General features: G+C 42.6%; 1 protein-coding gene and 1 long non-coding RNA gene across 6 annotated transcripts; one reads left to right on the plus strand and one right to left on the minus strand.

Annotated features, from left to right (window-relative positions):
- Positions 1–970: 970 nt before the first annotated feature.
- LOC133490144 (coronin-1C-A-like) lies at positions 971–15,556 on the minus strand. Of its 5 annotated transcripts, none has more exons than XM_061799821.1 (12): positions 15,350–15,471; positions 13,084–13,231; positions 12,130–12,329; positions 9,808–9,930; positions 9,012–9,141; positions 7,669–7,850; positions 6,254–6,373; positions 4,365–4,469; positions 4,144–4,289; positions 3,300–3,357; positions 2,089–2,346; positions 971–1,471 (listed from the first exon to the last, which is right to left on the minus strand). In XM_061799821.1, exons 2-12 carry the CDS (start codon positions 13,133–13,135, stop codon positions 1,349–1,351), a joined length of 1,497 nt encoding a protein of 498 aa, XP_061655805.1. In that variant the 5' UTR covers positions 13,136–13,231; positions 15,350–15,471; the 3' UTR covers positions 971–1,348. The 5 variants fall into 5 exon arrangements, with proteins under 5 accessions (XP_061655805.1, XP_061655803.1, XP_061655802.1 ...); XM_061799819.1 differs by lacking the exon at positions 15,350–15,471 and adding an exon at positions 14,691–15,324; XM_061799818.1 differs by lacking the exon at positions 13,084–13,231 and having other exon boundaries at positions 15,350–15,556.
- Positions 14,294–14,847, plus strand: LOC133490149 (uncharacterized). Its single transcript, XR_009792118.1, has 2 exons — positions 14,294–14,417; positions 14,496–14,847. It is a non-coding gene; the product is annotated as an uncharacterized LOC133490149 (long non-coding RNA).
- Positions 15,557–16,559: the final 1,003 nt, after the last annotated feature.

Here is a 16,559-nt window from a genome sequence, read left to right on the forward strand (position 1 = left end):
AAATAGAAAGAAACACAGTACATACTTAAACAGTTATTTCAATCATTTGTGATTTGCAAAGCAACTGTAATTTCTGGGGAATTGAAATAGACAAAACTTATATATTTAAAAATTATCATAATAAATAATAAACAACAACCACAGTACTTTTGCTATTAAAATACAATATATATATAAAATGAAATTCAATTGTGCATTACAATGCATTTCTTTTATTAAACTACAATATATAAAACGACAAAATAATTGTGTACTGCACAGTAATATGCTGCATATGGCCTAAAAAAAATCAAAAAAACTGCTTCAATGTAACGGCCAATCGGCTATATCGGACGACACCGCGCCTCGATTAGTTCGTTCTATCGCGGCTCCACTGTATTTTAAATGTAAAATGTAAAGTCTGTGTATTGTGATAAATAAGCATATTTTTTTAATTAAAATAGAAATATAGATTCAAAAATATTCATTTAATTTGTTTGTGTTTTATGAAAAAAAAAACCATTTTGGTCTAAAAAAAACAAAACAAAACAAAAAAAAAACATTGATTTTGATTTGGTTTTTGCAGTGCATGCAGAGAAGACGTGTTTCAGGGGAAAAAAAACCCACAAGCTTTAATGTTTGTTTTGAAGTGTAAAATCTTTATTATGTGCACAGAACTTATCGTCAGCGATGGTGGTGTGAAACACAAGCTGGGTGTGAGTGGTCCCTCTTCCCAACACCCAAAACTCACTTGACAGGGTGGCGTCTTTTTTTGTTTTTTTGTACTTCAAAAACCCTCCACAGTGACAAGAGGCACCACTACAATTTGCACAACATTTTACACGGGATATGCAAGCCCGCTGCCCACCTGGCGAAAACCCCCCAAATCACATTTGTTACATATTTCAAGGAGTTCTTCCACATTCATTGATGGACAAAATGGTGGGCGAGGGCTGGATTGGGGCTGGGGGCTTAAAAAAAAAAAAATTAAAAATTCTACCTGGAATGTACGTACAACAGGACAGAAAATGCAAAAGTTGTGCATGAAACTGCACACAAATAACTCGTAATGTAATATTTGGCAACACAGAAGATGACGAGAAATACTGATGCTACACTTTGAGAACACAAGCGTCACATGATGTAAAAAAAAAAACAACAAAAAAACCAAAACAAAACGTAAGACTGTTTCTTTTCCGCCTGTGTGTCTTGAGTGTGGAGAGAAGAAACGGGGGGAACGTGTGGGAAAAGGGAGGAAAAAGTTCATTTTGGAATGTTGGCCTGGCGGCGCCAAATTGGGTCCAGCGAGGGAGAGGAGGAGGGGGAGGGCGAGGGAGGGGGGTTGGTGTTTTTGAACTTGGGGGGGGACTTACATGGCAACCTTGGCGACCTGCTCTTCCAGTCTGGCGATGCGCCGATCCTGAAGGATGACGCGGTCTCGCAGACACTTGAACTCTCGGAGCACCTCTTCCAGTTTATCCTCCATCTTTTGCTGGAAAAAAAAAAAAAGTTCAGCTTTGAACTGGTGCTATATTTGCAAAATATGCGCTGATTCATAACTTTTCTGATTTGTTCCAACCACACTAATTGCCCAGAGTAGCGACATCAGCACAAGACGCAAACCCAAAACGCATCATCTACTATTGCATTCAGATGATCCCAGATGACGTTTGGCGAGAGAAGTGGGATACACCCTGGCCTGGTCGCCAGGTACTCGCAAGGCACATATGGCGGACGACTTTCCCGATCGGCCCGACATATTTTGTTGGGAACGACAAAAGTCAAGTCAATGTGACGCAAGGCGCGAGCAACGATTTGAACCCTTGAAGAAAGAACAGCCCAAAATGTCCTCTCCGGACCACCACGGCACGACGCCACACACATTTCTTCTTCTTTTTGTGTCACCTTTAAGCCCAAATCAGGGTTGGAATAAAGTGTGTGTGGGGGCGGGGTTACGCAAATGATCCCAGTTGTTGCATCACAATCCGACAAAATTCAGAACAGTTCTGTCACAGACACATTTTCAGAAATAGGCAGATACCGAAAGATTTGAAACTTGCACACTAATTGGACAAAAACCTTAAAAATTCACTTCACGCGCGGACTCACTGTCGCCGGCTGCGCAGGAGCGTGAGACGAAACGTTCTTGTGGACGTTGGCGGCGTTTTCGGCGGCCTTGGTGGCAGCTTTGCCCTCCAGGACGTTGGCTTTGACCACTTTGAGGTCTCGGCTCTTGGTGGGCACGTAGCCGTCCTTGAGCGAGATGAGGACCGGGCCGCCGTTCTTGCCGGCGAACCACTCCTCCGCCTCCAGGGCGGGGTCGGCGCCGGCCGTGTCCGGGTACAGGTCGTCCTGGAACAGGTCCGACTGACGGGGCGAGAAGCGGCCGTCAACGTTAACGTACTAGTCACAAAATGTCATTGATTTCACTACAAGTACGAGATTCTCAAGATACGACAGAGGTGGCATCTGTAAAGCTGACATTTGCAGTACAGTCTAAAGGGAAAATGCTGCTGTAAACAACAATTGTCAACAATTATCTATGCTGACTGTCATTTATTTGTACGTTCTGATCATTTTATATATATATATATATATATATATTTATAGTAATTTTAAAACTTATTTATTTGAACTGTATTTGTATTATTTTATTTTAATAAAATTTTCTAGATCCAGTCATTTTCTATGCCGGTTTTCTTGATATATAATTTTTTTTTTTGTTAATTATAATTAATTATAGTACATCATTTTATTCATTATTCACATTTCATGTTTTATTGTTAATGTTACTTAATATACTTTCATATTTACAATTTGTATTATTTAATTGAATTATCATTTTATCTATGCATCCATTTTTCGTTTGCTTGTCCGGTGAGTTTTTTTTCCCCCCAAAATGATTTTTTTTTTTCATTTTTAGTTTTTTCAATTGTCAGTTATGTTAATATTATTACATTTTTATTATTTTATTTATCCATACCTCCATTTTCTATGCCATTTGTCCTTGTTAGTTTGTTGTATAATAATACGTCTTTTTATTTGTTATTATATATATATATATATATATATATATTCTTTAAATTGTATTCATTTTTATGATCTCATTTAAATATTTTATCTATCATTTATTTCTATGCTGCATATAATACATCTTTTAACTTGAATTGTATATTAGTACTTGCTGTCATTTTCAATTAGTTATTTTAAAGAATTCCTTTGTATATTTTATATGTAGTTGGAAAACAAGTTGCTATTCAAGGTTGCTGTGAAAATGCCTTTTTTACAACTGGAGGCCTGCCATGTAAAAATGTAATTACCTTTCGGGGCACTGTCATGATGATTGGCTCACATTTTCTCTCCTGTAATTTGTAGAACCTGAAAAAAAGATTTATTATAAATACAGAACAGTGAACCCCCGCGATATTGCGCTTCATCGTTTGCGGCCCACTATATCGGCAATTTTGAATGATCTTTTTTTTTTCGGAGCGTATACAGGCAAGTCGGAATTTGGAGTTGTGTGCCTTCCGTGTAGTACCACGTTGGACCACAACATGCCAGGCAGCACTGAGCTCTACTTGAAGACATACAGCATAATTAGGAGCAAGAAGAAGAGGCAGAGAAGGTCCCCAACTCATGTAAGTTATTCGTTATAGTCGTTCCCATATAGCAGAGAGAATATAGGCCTGCGAATATTGTTGTATGTTTGTATGCTCCGTTTTAGTTACAGTAGCAGTTGTTAGAAGGTTTATAATTACCGTGGCAACGATGCTAATTTCTGTAGCCACTCTTATGGCGTTTTTCATTATATGTTAGCATTGAGCTAGCAGACTCGTTGGACGAAATGATATGGCTTTGGTTTTTAAATACAATAGATGTACAATGTTTTCTTTTCTTTTGTTGTACGCGTTATACAGTAAACTTCGACTGGGAGTGACAAAGCGCTTGAAGCCAGCATGCTTTGCTTCTAATTTGGAGAACTGCAAGTGAGGGTCTTCTTTTCGCTTCCTCAAAGTGATGTTTTACGACAATCTTCCGTTTGTTGACTGCGAGAAAGTCAGAACAGGTGCTCACGTGTTTTGTCAATAGGTTCAAGTGTGTTTTAGTAAGGTTAAATGTGTTTAAAGCGTACAGGAGGGGTGACTGGGGGTACACTGTCCGTACCTGGCAATTTCACATTTGTTGACATCGAGTCCGCGCTTGGGCATGTACCCCATGCCCCTCTGCGGCTCCTTGGTGGAGAAGGTGTTGAGGTAGTGCACGTACGGCGCCTCGTCCGTGATCTCAAAGTACCGAATGCTGCTGTCGCCCTGAGGAAGGGACCGGCAAGATGAGGAAGAGGAGGAGACTGAAGGAGGAGGCGAGGAAGGCAAGTCAGCGTTCACCTTTCCACACAGGTACACTATGTTGGTGTCGGGGTCGAAGAAGGGGAGCAGGACTCCGTTGCTGGAGTCCATCTCTTGAACGCAAATGGGCTCCTCCATGTTGTCCTGCTGGCACAAGACGCAAACAGCAGCTTTGGAAATTTGAGCTGACACGCAGAAAAATACAGCATTTGAGTTTTTCCCAATCATGTGCTCGGAAATAAACGTCGCGCGTGTCATTTTGTGGTTTTTGAGGACACAGTAACTTCTAAAAACATGTCCAAAGACTGAGAACTATGTCGTACTGAACTGCGGCGACATAGTGTTAAAACAGTTTTACACCATTTCGGTTTTCCGGATTTTACGGGCATGGCTAAAGTGGCGCCGTGTGACGCATTTCTAGCATCAGCACCCCCCCCCCCCTGCCACACGATATAAGAACTTGAGCACATCAGTGGTTATCCAGCACAATTGCAACGTGAGGTTAGCTAGCTAGAAATGTCTACACGCGTCTTCCGTGGCCGCTGTAGAGCGCCTCGTTGTCGGCCGTGAGTGCTAAAGGTGGAAACGCCAAAAAGGGGGATTTATTAATTAATTAGTTTTTTTTTATTTGACTTGAGAGCCAGCCATATGGACTGGGGCTTTTGTGGCCGCTTTAGAGCGCCTCGTTGTCTGCGGTGCCCGCCCGTGTGTCATGCAGAACAAGATGGAAGTTTACAATATTTATTTAAAAAAAAAAATAAAAAAAAAAAGAAGATGACACGTGGTTTCCAGAACCTCTGCTCAATTATATCCACTTGAATGCATTAAAACTGCACCTCAAAATGGACGCCGACTTTTCCCCAAAATGCTAAAAAAAATATGTGGGGGAAAAAAATAACCATTGTTATTATATGTGTTGGCTTCACTTTGTACACCGGACGCCCTTCCCGAAACAACGCAGCCATTCATCCGGTACGGGAGAAGTTCAAAGGCTCCGTGTTGGGCGGGGCTCTCGGGGGGCCGGACGCTTCCGACTGGGATAGGAACCCACGCTGGCCACTTCGGTCGACATTAATAGACCCCTGGTACACAGCCGTGAGACGATAAATTGCGATATGGGCAAATAGTAATTGTTGGTCCCCTTCTAGTAAAGAAATTAGTAGTAGAGGTTAAAAAAATAAGTTTAAAATTGTGTGAGAAATAGATCATTTAAAAGTGAGAACATATACAGGCCCTATATTTTTTTTATATTCAAATAAATTATTTTAAGCATTCAAATACAGTACATATTTATGTAAAACTAATTAACCAATTAATAAAATAAGGTTAAATGTGAATGCAAAATTGAGAAATTCCTTAAAAATTATATATACTGTTATACTTGAATGCGTAACCAATAAAACATTTTCCAAAATATTTTAAAAATGTATGTATAACTAATTAACCAATTATTTAATAAAATATATCAAAAAGGTTTTAAAAAGTTAGTTTGTAACCCAGTTTTTTTCAAACATTTATAAATTGATAACGTAATAAAATAGTTGTTTAAACATTGTTGTAATTTATGTAAAATGATTACCAATTATTGAATGAAATATATAAATAATTATTAAATACATATGTATAACTGTTTATTTTACAATAAATAAATGACCCAATTACTTAATGGGATAAATGGATAAAAGCTATACAGAAAGTGAACAAACATTTCAATTAACCCATTTTAGGAGAAAAATGGCAAAATTAATGCAACCAAAATCACAGGACTTTTTACAACACAAATGTCTGCGGCCCCCGGGCCATACTTTGCCCACACCTGCTCTAACCAAAAATGTTTGTGTGACAAAGCAGACTCCACGTTGCACTACAGCGCCCCCCAGTGGACCGCCACAGCAGTACTGAGTCATATCGCAGGAACGGTGACGTACGGTTTTCCATAGCGCTAGCTGGCGCTCGCTCATGCGGCTGAATCCGGTGGTGAAGATCTTTCCATCTGCGAGGAAGATCGCTCTCATTGGCCGAGCTCCCTCGTGGGCTTTGTCCTTCTCCTGAAAACAGAAAGGAGCCCATCACATCACATCACATCACACTGGGCTGCTCGGCGTTTTCAATTCATTCATGGACTGAGTGACTAATGCAAATCATACGGCCATATTTGCATACACTATGTGACTAATGGACTTGATGTGAGTAAACGACTGAGTAACGTAATCTATGTGAGTAAATATATGAATACAGTGGTGCCTTGAGATGCAAGTTTAATTTTTTCCGTGACCCTGCTTGTAACACAAAACACATCTCAACTCTTTTCCGCACTGAAATGAATGGAAACACCCCCCAAAACAGCAACAAAAATGGTTATAATGTGTTATTATTTTTTTTTTTTTAATGCCCGGACGGCACGCAGATCCCATGTGATCACAACAACAGGTTGCTAAGATGCTAACGTAGTAGCAAGGAGTAAGAGTGAATGTTGCTTGCTTAAAGTCGTCAACTGACACTCCGGTTGAAGTTCACTGTAAAACTAAACTCACATAAGAAACAATTAGACCTATTGAATGTTCAAATACGTCACCGCCTTCATTTCGTTCTTCGTTTTTATTTGTGGTGGCTCAAAGCTAACACACAATGAATTAAAACACCATTGACGAGCTAATTGAAATTAGCACTGAACTCACAGCACTTATATCTCTCAAAATAATGAATATTGCTACACAAATTCTGTATAAATGCAAAAAAAAAAACAGGCAATATAACAATACTCTCTAGCATATATTCTTCAAACTGGAGACTATAAATATTATAATAATATTTGATCGTGACTCCTACTTTCTTTGTTACTGCAAGTGTGTATCTCATTGTGTTCACCACACTGCCCCTCAGAGGCCAAGACGTGCACAACAGAAACTGATTGCATGTGTGTGATAAACACACAGACACACACACACACACGTGTATATATATATATCCATCCATCCATCCATCCATCCATCCATCCATTTTCTGAGCCGCTTCTCCTCACGCGGGTCGCGGGCGTGCCGGAGCCTATCCCAGCTATCATTGGGCAGGAGGCGGGGAACACCCTGAACTGGTTGCCAGCCAGTTGCAGGGCACATACAAACAAACAACCATTCACACTCACATTCACACCTACGGGCAATTTAGAGTTGTCAATTAACCTACCATGCATGTTTTTGGGATGTGGGAGGAAACCGTAGGGACAGCCGATGGAAATGAGCCACGAAGCTATGATTTGGCACTGAGCGTCTCTTCTCTGGATTATTCGTTTCATGCTTTCCGTGCATGGTCGCTGACAAAATGAAGGAATCGTCATTCCACTCACCGCCACGATCTTCTTTTTCCGGGGGTCCACCACGCGGACCTTTTTGTCCTTGCAGGCGGTGCACAGGAGGCTGCCGTTGCGGCTCCAGCTAACGCTAAAGATCACGTCGGGATGCATGTCGTCCAGGTTGATCACCGCTTCGCCCGTGCCCACGTTCCAGATGATCACCTGGTTATCGCACCCTAAAGTGGCGTACACACATACCGATAATCAGGATACGATACGATACGATAATCATCCCGTTCCGATCAAAGTCAGCGCAGGTCTGATTATCAGATGTCTCTAAAGCACGAGCCGCTAATCTCACTTTGGTTGTCATGCCGAGCTGGCTCGAACCAGGGCCGTACGTACCGTAGCTAGCTCGTCATTTGGGGGCCCACGGCAAACATAGTCACCCCCCCACCCATATGTAATTTGTCCTGCTTTTGAAATCTGTTACACTTATCGGACAGCTGAAGTTAGTCAACGAATATTTACCACCAAAGACCAAAAACTTTGAATTTGAGAAACTTCTATATCAAGTCCTTTAACTCCTTTTTGAGGATTATCAAATAACAAGTGGATCAATTTAACACTTTTACCGTAATTGATAACATTAATCAACATTTTATCTCCACTTTATCGCTAGACTTGGCTGACACTGACAGCAGTGTTACTGTTATTGGCAAGAGCATCATTATAGAGTATTACATTTTTACAAGGCATGAAGTTAAATCAATAGGTCTGCCACTTCAAAAAACTGCGAGCATGACTTAAACGGGGCTATAGATAGTTTTCAAATAATCAAATAGGATTTTTCATTTGTTGGACTTTTATTTCTGAATAATACACGGGATAAGAGAGCAAATTGATTCAATCATTGCTCGGCAAAGACAATACGAATATCGATTGGATTTTAGGGGCCGAGTCTGAGCCCTAATATTTATGATCAAATCCTTAGGTGTGTGGTCAACATCAATTTTGGGGAAGAAGACTCAAACAGGGTACACATATACCGATAATTGGAACGAATTTCTGCATTGCCCTCCCTTGGATTCAAGTCAGCAAAGGCCCGATTAGCTATGTCTCCAAAAGATGGTCCTGAGCAATTATACTGTGGTGTGGGGTGCGTTATGAGTGATTTTTCCTCCCCAATCTGCTTGGAAAACGAATGGGGCTGAGAATCGTGCCCTGTGGCACAGTGCTGGTCATTTCGAGTACACCATTCACGACAGGAGCAGTGAAAAACACTTGACGATTTTTCTTTCATGCGTGGCGTCTCACATTTTCAAAATCCGTTAAGATGTTAAAAACGGGTATGTGTTCATCATGATGGATAAAAAAAACCAAAAGAAACTGCGTACCAGCACTGAGGAGAACGTTGCGAGCGGTGGGGTGCCAGGACACGATGCCCACCCTCTTGGAGTGGCCCTCCAGAACCACCACCGCCTCCGAGAGGGGAGACTCCAGGCCATTCTCTGGGATCTGCCAAACCTGGAACACGCACAAAAATGTCAAGGGAAAGCTCGACATGGAAAAAGTACAAGATCAGTATCAAAAATGATGGCAGTATCACGAAATCGATAATATTGTCATTGTGCATAATGTACGTGTTAATATGCGTTGAAGAAAATTGATACACATTTTTTATTCACAACTTAACTGTGTATGTGAACCAGTATTGTGGGTAACTACTTGTACTGTATACTGAAACGTGTGTTTTTCTTGTGTTTTTTTTTTGCTCATTAAGCACACATTTTTATTAAATAATACCCCAAAACATCTATTTAATTGAATTTAGTAATATTTTTGCTCATTCGGCATACATTTTTAATAAAGAATACTAAAAGAAAATTCCCTTTTTATTGACTATATTGCCGCCTTTTCTCATTACGCCTATATTTCTAATAAATTATACAAAAACATGATTTGCTATATGAGCATTTTTTTTTGTCATTAAGCATATATTTGAAATAAATGATATAAAAAACCAAATTTATTTACTGTATGTCTTATCAGTTCTTTGTTTGGGCCTGCTCAGAGTTTTCTATTTTTAAACTTCTAACACTCTAATTGGGTGCTCATAAATAACCAGCCCATAAAGAAGACATTTGTTGCACAAATCATGTGACGGACCAGAGGCGAAAAGGGCGTTCTTACCATAACGGTGCAGTCCTCGGAGCCGCTGGCAATGACGAGGTCATTGTGAGGACACCAGTCGATGTCCAGCACGGGACCCGTGTGACCGCACACCGTTGGGAACACCTTGTCGATACGGCCCGTCTACGAGACGCAGCAGAACCCGCCGGGAGTTAGCGTACATTATTCAGTAGATTGCGTATTGATCCCATGCCCTTAACAATTTGTTATGTAGGCGGCACGGTGGACGACTGGTTAGCACATCTGCCTCACAGTTCTGGGGACCGGGGTTCAAATCCCGGCCCCGCCTGTGTGGAGTTTGCATGTTCTCACTGTGCCTGGGTGGCTTTTCTCCGGGTAGTCCGGTTTCCTCCCACATCCCAAAACATGCAGGATTGGTTAACTGAATACTCTAAATTGTTCGTAGGCGTGAATGTGAGTGCGAACGGTTGTTTGTTTGTATGTGCCCTGCGATTGGCTGGCGACCAGTTCAGGGTGTACCCCGCCTCCTTCCCGAAGATTGCTGGGATAGGCTCCAGCGCGGCCCTAGTGAGGATAAGCAGAACAAATACATAAATCCCTTTCTTCAGTCCACTTCTTTCTTAGCTTTGTAATCTTGTTTTATGAATAAATCGTGGCATTTTTGAAAAAAAGTAAATTATCCATCTCATTAAACCAGTATGCATCCATACCAATATCAACATTGGTATTCAAATTCCACATCGGTCAGGCTGGGAATTGAACCCCAGTCCCCAGAACTGTGAGGCAGATGTGCTAACCAGTCGTTGACCGTGCCGCCCACTCGTATTATTATTATTTATCATTATGATTCAGCTGTGAATGATGAGGTCGCCTCAGTTTATGGCAATGCTACGGCTCATCAAGTCCAAGCAATGATGTGGAAACACCATGAAGCCAGTCGCCTAAGTTTATGGCACCCTCCCCCCATTGAGAGTATCACATGTTCATTGATGTAACTGGAACACAACACTGGAAACATTGATTATCTGCATTTTTTATGGCTCTGGTATTGATCAAGCACATGTTCTAAATAGGCCTTACACGATGAGGATTTTTGGGGCCGATCACCGTTCAGCGAGTTTCAAAAAACGATAACCGATCACAAGATGGAGCAATGTGTCTATTTAAATGACCTGTTCATTTACTGTATATACTTGTGTACTTAATTGCTCAAAAAATAAATATATTTACAATAAATAATGTATCTTTGTTCATCCATTTACGCCAGTGAGGCATAGTGACAAATAAATGGTCTTCTATTAGATGGCAGGAAGTACATACAGTAAAGAATGTACCCACTTTTTGTGACATTTTTGTTTGTTGGTGTGCCGTGAGATTTTTCAATGGTAAAATATGTTCCTTGGCTCCATAAAGGTTGGAAATCACGGCTCGAGTCAGATCGTGGATTCAAAGCAACATTACAACGTGACAGAAATAATGGGTGCTAACTTACTGTAATTCAATTACTTTATTGTAATTAAATGACTTCACCCACACCGAAACTTCAGAGCACGATTCCACAGAACGGCGGCATGTTTACGTACAACCGTTAGCGCTAGCACTAGCTTGCTAGGCTACATAACGTTTTGTTGCCTGCTTGCGAGCCGTATCGTGTTTAAAAGTACGTGAACGTACCTCAAGCGAGCCTTAAACGAACGTCCTCTCCTGTCCCGAGCACCGGTGACCACCAACACACATTTTCCCCCTTTTTGTCCTTATAATACAGTCGGCGCGCTCCATTAGTTGTTGTCGTCGCCACGGTAACGAGTGTATCCGGTCGCATTTGAATTGACAAGATAAAGCCCAATGATCGTAAAAAAACAGGATGCGGTGGTATCGGAATACAAGATTTGATTGCAGTAGTCTGACATAGTGCAATCGCGAAAGAGCAAATTTGTCTTGTTGCATTACGTGTTGTCCGTCTCAGACATGTTGTCTGTCCCACACCGCCGACATGTGTTTTAGTTTTTGTTGTAAATAACTTTATTGGCCGGCAGATATTAACAGTACTACGTCAAAAGACAATAAACTAGCTTTTGGATTCAAATATACTGTGCACGATGGAGATGCGGAGTCAATGTTTTTGCGGTCATTGATCGGATCGGCGAATTATGGTATTAAAGCCGCTCAGCGTAAAATGCTAATTATCGGCCGATACTGATCAGGCCGATCGGTGTAAAGTTTAGTTCTAAAAGCCATCAATCCGTATGATATGTATACCCTAAATCGTGAACCCACAATAAACGGCCTTTACTGTACTCTCTGTCTCTTTATTCCTACTGAAGACTCGGGTTAGTTTGTTATTGTCCGGGGCATGCTGACCTTGTGCAAAGGCAGGACCAGGAAGGCTCCGCCGCCGCTGGCCTCGATGATGATGGCGACGAACTTGGGGTTGACGGCGCAGAAGGAGCTGTCCCATGTGACCCGGGAGACGCGGATGTCGTCGTAGCACTGGTCGTTCCTCACCGCCTGGCCGAAGACGTGGCGGAACTTGCTCTGTCGCACAACTCGCCGTAACATGTCTGCCGGGGGGCACAAACGGACTAAATGTCAGTGAATGCAACACGCCACATGGGAACCATGCGTATACTGTACATTCTGCTTGGTTTCTTTGGAGCTAGTTTCTTTTGTAGACGAGGGCCACATACAGAAAAATGGAAACAAGAGAGAGCCCCACTTCAACTTGTGTTTATGAAACATGCTAAAAAAAAAATTCAATATGCTGTCGGTCAAGGTATTATAAGCAGTTTAACATATTTAAACAAAAAAATGTCTAACTCTCATCTTGGTGGTATCAGTGACAAAGCAAAAAGTTGTTTGTATTGGTGTGACATCATTTTATTTAAATTACAAAATATGATATCTTGTAAAATTTTACTTAAAATATTTTTTAATAAAAAGTACTGAGATATTTTCGTAACATTCAGTCTTGTACATCAAAAAATTGTGCAACGAATTGTCATCAAACCTCTTTTAATCTTTCTCTCAATTTAAAATAAAAATGTGATGTATTGTAACATTCAACTACATTTTTATTCTTAATTATAAAATATTTACATATACAGATGGTTTAGATATTTATTGGAAATGTAGTCAGACAGAATGAGGTTTGAAAAAAGACAGAGAGAACAGAGTAAAAATAAAAATATCAGTATAACAACATTAATGTGACATAAAGGTTGGATTTGAGCTATACGATGTGTGACAGAGAAGTCGCAGGACTAGTGTCACAAAATATAGTACATTGCAAATCTATCCCCCTTGAGTCGAACGCACTTTTCCCAGCCTTCTCTCCCACATCTTCAGGCAGTCTGGAAGGACTTTTCATGGACTCTCCAAAGTGTCCGCAGCTCCATCGTCACAGCCATCTTGATGTCGCGCACATCTTCAAAACGGGCCCCCTGTCCTGGATTAGCCTCCTTAGCTTGGAAAAGAGGAAAAAACATCACACGGAGCCAAGTCGAGCGAGTATGGACGTTGCTCCAGCAAGGCCACGTTCTTCTCGGCCAGGAACTGTTGGACGCTCAAGGCGAAATGGAGGAAGTAGCCACGAGTGTTCCTGCCACAGCTCTCGACTCTTCTCACGCACTGAACTAAGCAAATTCCACAGGCTCACTTTATAGACATGCTGCTTGATTTTCTGGCCCACATTGAAGGAGAAAACTCCTGATTTGTAGTTTGGGTTTGAAATGGAGAATATCTTTTGTGACATCAGTCCTGGAACCTTTCTGACACACCTTGTATGAGGAAGGAAATAGCAAATAGCACAGGAAAGGATGGGACAGGACAGTGCAGTTCAGGACAGTACGCAACAGGACAACGGTAGTTTGTGTGGAATGCGCTGATGCAATTTTACAAAAATCCCCAAATTTTGTCTATGCTTAAGACACCAGTATTCATCTTTTTAGCACATGGGCTCAATTGGACATCATCTTTATGAACCGTGTGGACAAATCCAACTACATGGGATATTTTAATCCCTCTCGTTTGACTTGATTCCACTGCAACTTGTCGAATTGTTCCATTTTTGGGGGGCTATGTCCCCACCGACAGATGTGAAGCAATGGAGGCAACATCTGCACCGGGCTAGCTAAAACAATGGTGCTGGCTAGCCGCTAACGTTAGCCATCACATCGCTGAGCTTTCCCTAAGCCATTTTAATCAATTAAGTTACATTTTGGAGCTACTACAACGGCCTATGGTCATTTAAAAGCCAACTGAGCGTACAAATCTAATAAAATCACACGGGAAGCGTTTTCCTTTGTTTCTTTTTAGCGAGCTGGCTAGCCACCCAAGCTAACATCCTCGAATAGCCCATTGAGGAGGGTCGGCTCGGGTGGGTGTTCGGTTAATATGGTCCAGATGCCTTCCCAAAAACAGCGGTCTGTTCTTTAACACGATTATAAGGTGTTTTAAATGACTATAACATGAAATAGAGCGTTAAAATGTGATAGGGAGGTGACTGTCTGTTTGGGAGCCCAGCGGTGAGCCACTTAGCTCCACCGGACCGTCTGGCAGCTGCTCGGCGGGCTGGTTCGTTCGGAGCAGCCGCGGGCAACGGAACAGCCATTCCACGGCAAATCTATGGCTGTGTGAACATAAATGACAAGGTGAGCGAGTATAATTTCGGGGTGTCAAAAGAAAAACTCAAAAGTAAGACGTTTAGTGCTCTCGTCTGTCCCCCTCAGTGACCGGGACCGCCGCCAGCTGACGCAAGTGCAGATATTTCCAACCCAGCGCAGCCTACGAGCGAGCTAACGGATGTTGCGGAGCCCGCCGGTCGACACGTAAAACACCCCCCTGAAAACCCTCAAAGCTAAGTAAAAAACAAACAAACAAACAAACAAACACGCACACATTCACCCACTCGCTGTTTTTCTTACCTCCAAAATTGATGCAGTTCTTTCCCGAGGACAATCAATCACGACACATGAATGTGTTGGGTTTTTAGGCGCGCCCTTATCCTGCAGGACGTTCCTCCAGTATCCCTTGTCTCCACACACGCACACACGCACGCACACACGCAGACACACACACACACACACACACACACACGCACACGCACGCACACGGGCACAACAAAAAGCCTGATATATGTCTTCAAATTCTCCCCTTTGTCAAGATGCCGGCTGCGGAATTGCGCATCCCCTTTGCTCTCATCACCTGCGGTTAACAATCGCTTGTTCTTCTTCCCCCTTAAAAGCGCCGTTATTACATTCAATGGGGTTTGGCGATGGGCTACTGCACATGCGCAGACGGAGGAGCTGGATGCCACGAATGTGTGAATGGAGTCGGAGGGGGTGGGGGGTGGGGGGGGGGTGTGGCTTGTAACACTATCATTATTGTAAATTGCAAATAAAGGCACACAACATCCATCCATCCATCTATTTTCTATTGCCCTTGTCCTCATTTGGGTGTTGGGTAACTGGAGCCTGTCCCAGCTGAGATCAGGTAAGAGGCGTCCTACACCCTGGAGTGGTTGCCAGTCAAGTTTTGGAAACAATGGAGGTGACGACACCCGGAGGACAACATTCCGACATACCTTTCTTTGGAGACGAGTGACTTTCTTGTGGCCTCTCTTTGGATTTCTTTGGGTTGTCAAAGGCATTCTTCATCTGGGACACTTTGACACTCGGGTTCTGCTCTGCCACCCTGTCCTGGGTTTTGGCCCCCTCCGTTCTAACAGGGTCCTGACTTCTCTTTATGGTTTCCTTGACCAGTTCAGACACGGTCTTGTAGGAATCTGTGTGATCTCCAGTGTCTCTATCTTGTTTGAAGTTGGCTGCGTTGTCGCAGGGGTTTGTCCTTTCAGACGGGCGCTCTCGTCTCAAAGGTTGCGTTTTGTGGTCTAACTGGACCTTGGGGATAAAAGGATTCGGAGGCTTTTTCGCAACCGGCGGTGGTGCTTTTTTATACCGATTCCGTCTCTCCAGGAATACCCTCCTTTGCAACATGTCCAAGTCTACAGGATCCTCTTCTGGAGACAACTGCGCCACTCGGTTACAGTAGTCAAAGTCGACTAAGCCTCGGTACTCATTGTCCAAACGGTCCAGCGACAAAGGTTCCCAAGGACTGAGGTCCACCGACAGACGCCGTATATCGGACAGAATGCCGTAGGTGCCCCTTTCGTCCCACAATGAGCACATGTCCTGATTGGTCGCAGCGCTCCTTAGGAAGCCTTTGTGAACATCGACGGTGTGTCTCCTCCTGGTCCTCTCCTCAGAACCGTGGTGATCTTTGCCTTGTCTCTCACCGGACTTCAACTGAGCTGTTTTAAGCTTTATGAATGGGTTTTTGGGTTTTTTGGGAACTGGTGGAGGTGGACCTTTGGCTTTTGGCTTCTCCTGTGGTGTGACATCTGTGAACATATGTATGCTTGATAATTCTTTGTCAGGCATGAGATGAGTTAAAGGTGGAGGGGTGATGACCGCATAGAAGCCAAGTGGATCGGTCTCTTTTGCGAGCTGTGCCAAATGTGACATACCTTCACAGCCTTTGGGGCTACAATTGATGGAATGGCATTGTTCCAGAGACTGTCTTAAACAAGGTGTGTGGGTCTTGGAGGTAGACTCTCTAGAGACAGCTTGGGTATCCTCTCCTGCGACGTCTTTTGTGCCCTTCAAGACTGCGCCGGCAAATCTGTCCTGTCCTGTCGCAGCAACTTCCCCTTGGGTTTTTCGTACTCTATCAGGCTTGTCAAACACCTCCGAGGAGGCTTCACAACTCCACTGGTCTGCCTCCTGAACTCTGTC

The sequence above is a fragment of the Phyllopteryx taeniolatus genome, chromosome 15, assembly GCF_024500385.1.
Source record: "Phyllopteryx taeniolatus isolate TA_2022b chromosome 15, UOR_Ptae_1.2, whole genome shotgun sequence".
NCBI classification, from domain to species: Eukaryota; Metazoa; Chordata; class Actinopteri; order Syngnathiformes; family Syngnathidae; genus Phyllopteryx; species Phyllopteryx taeniolatus.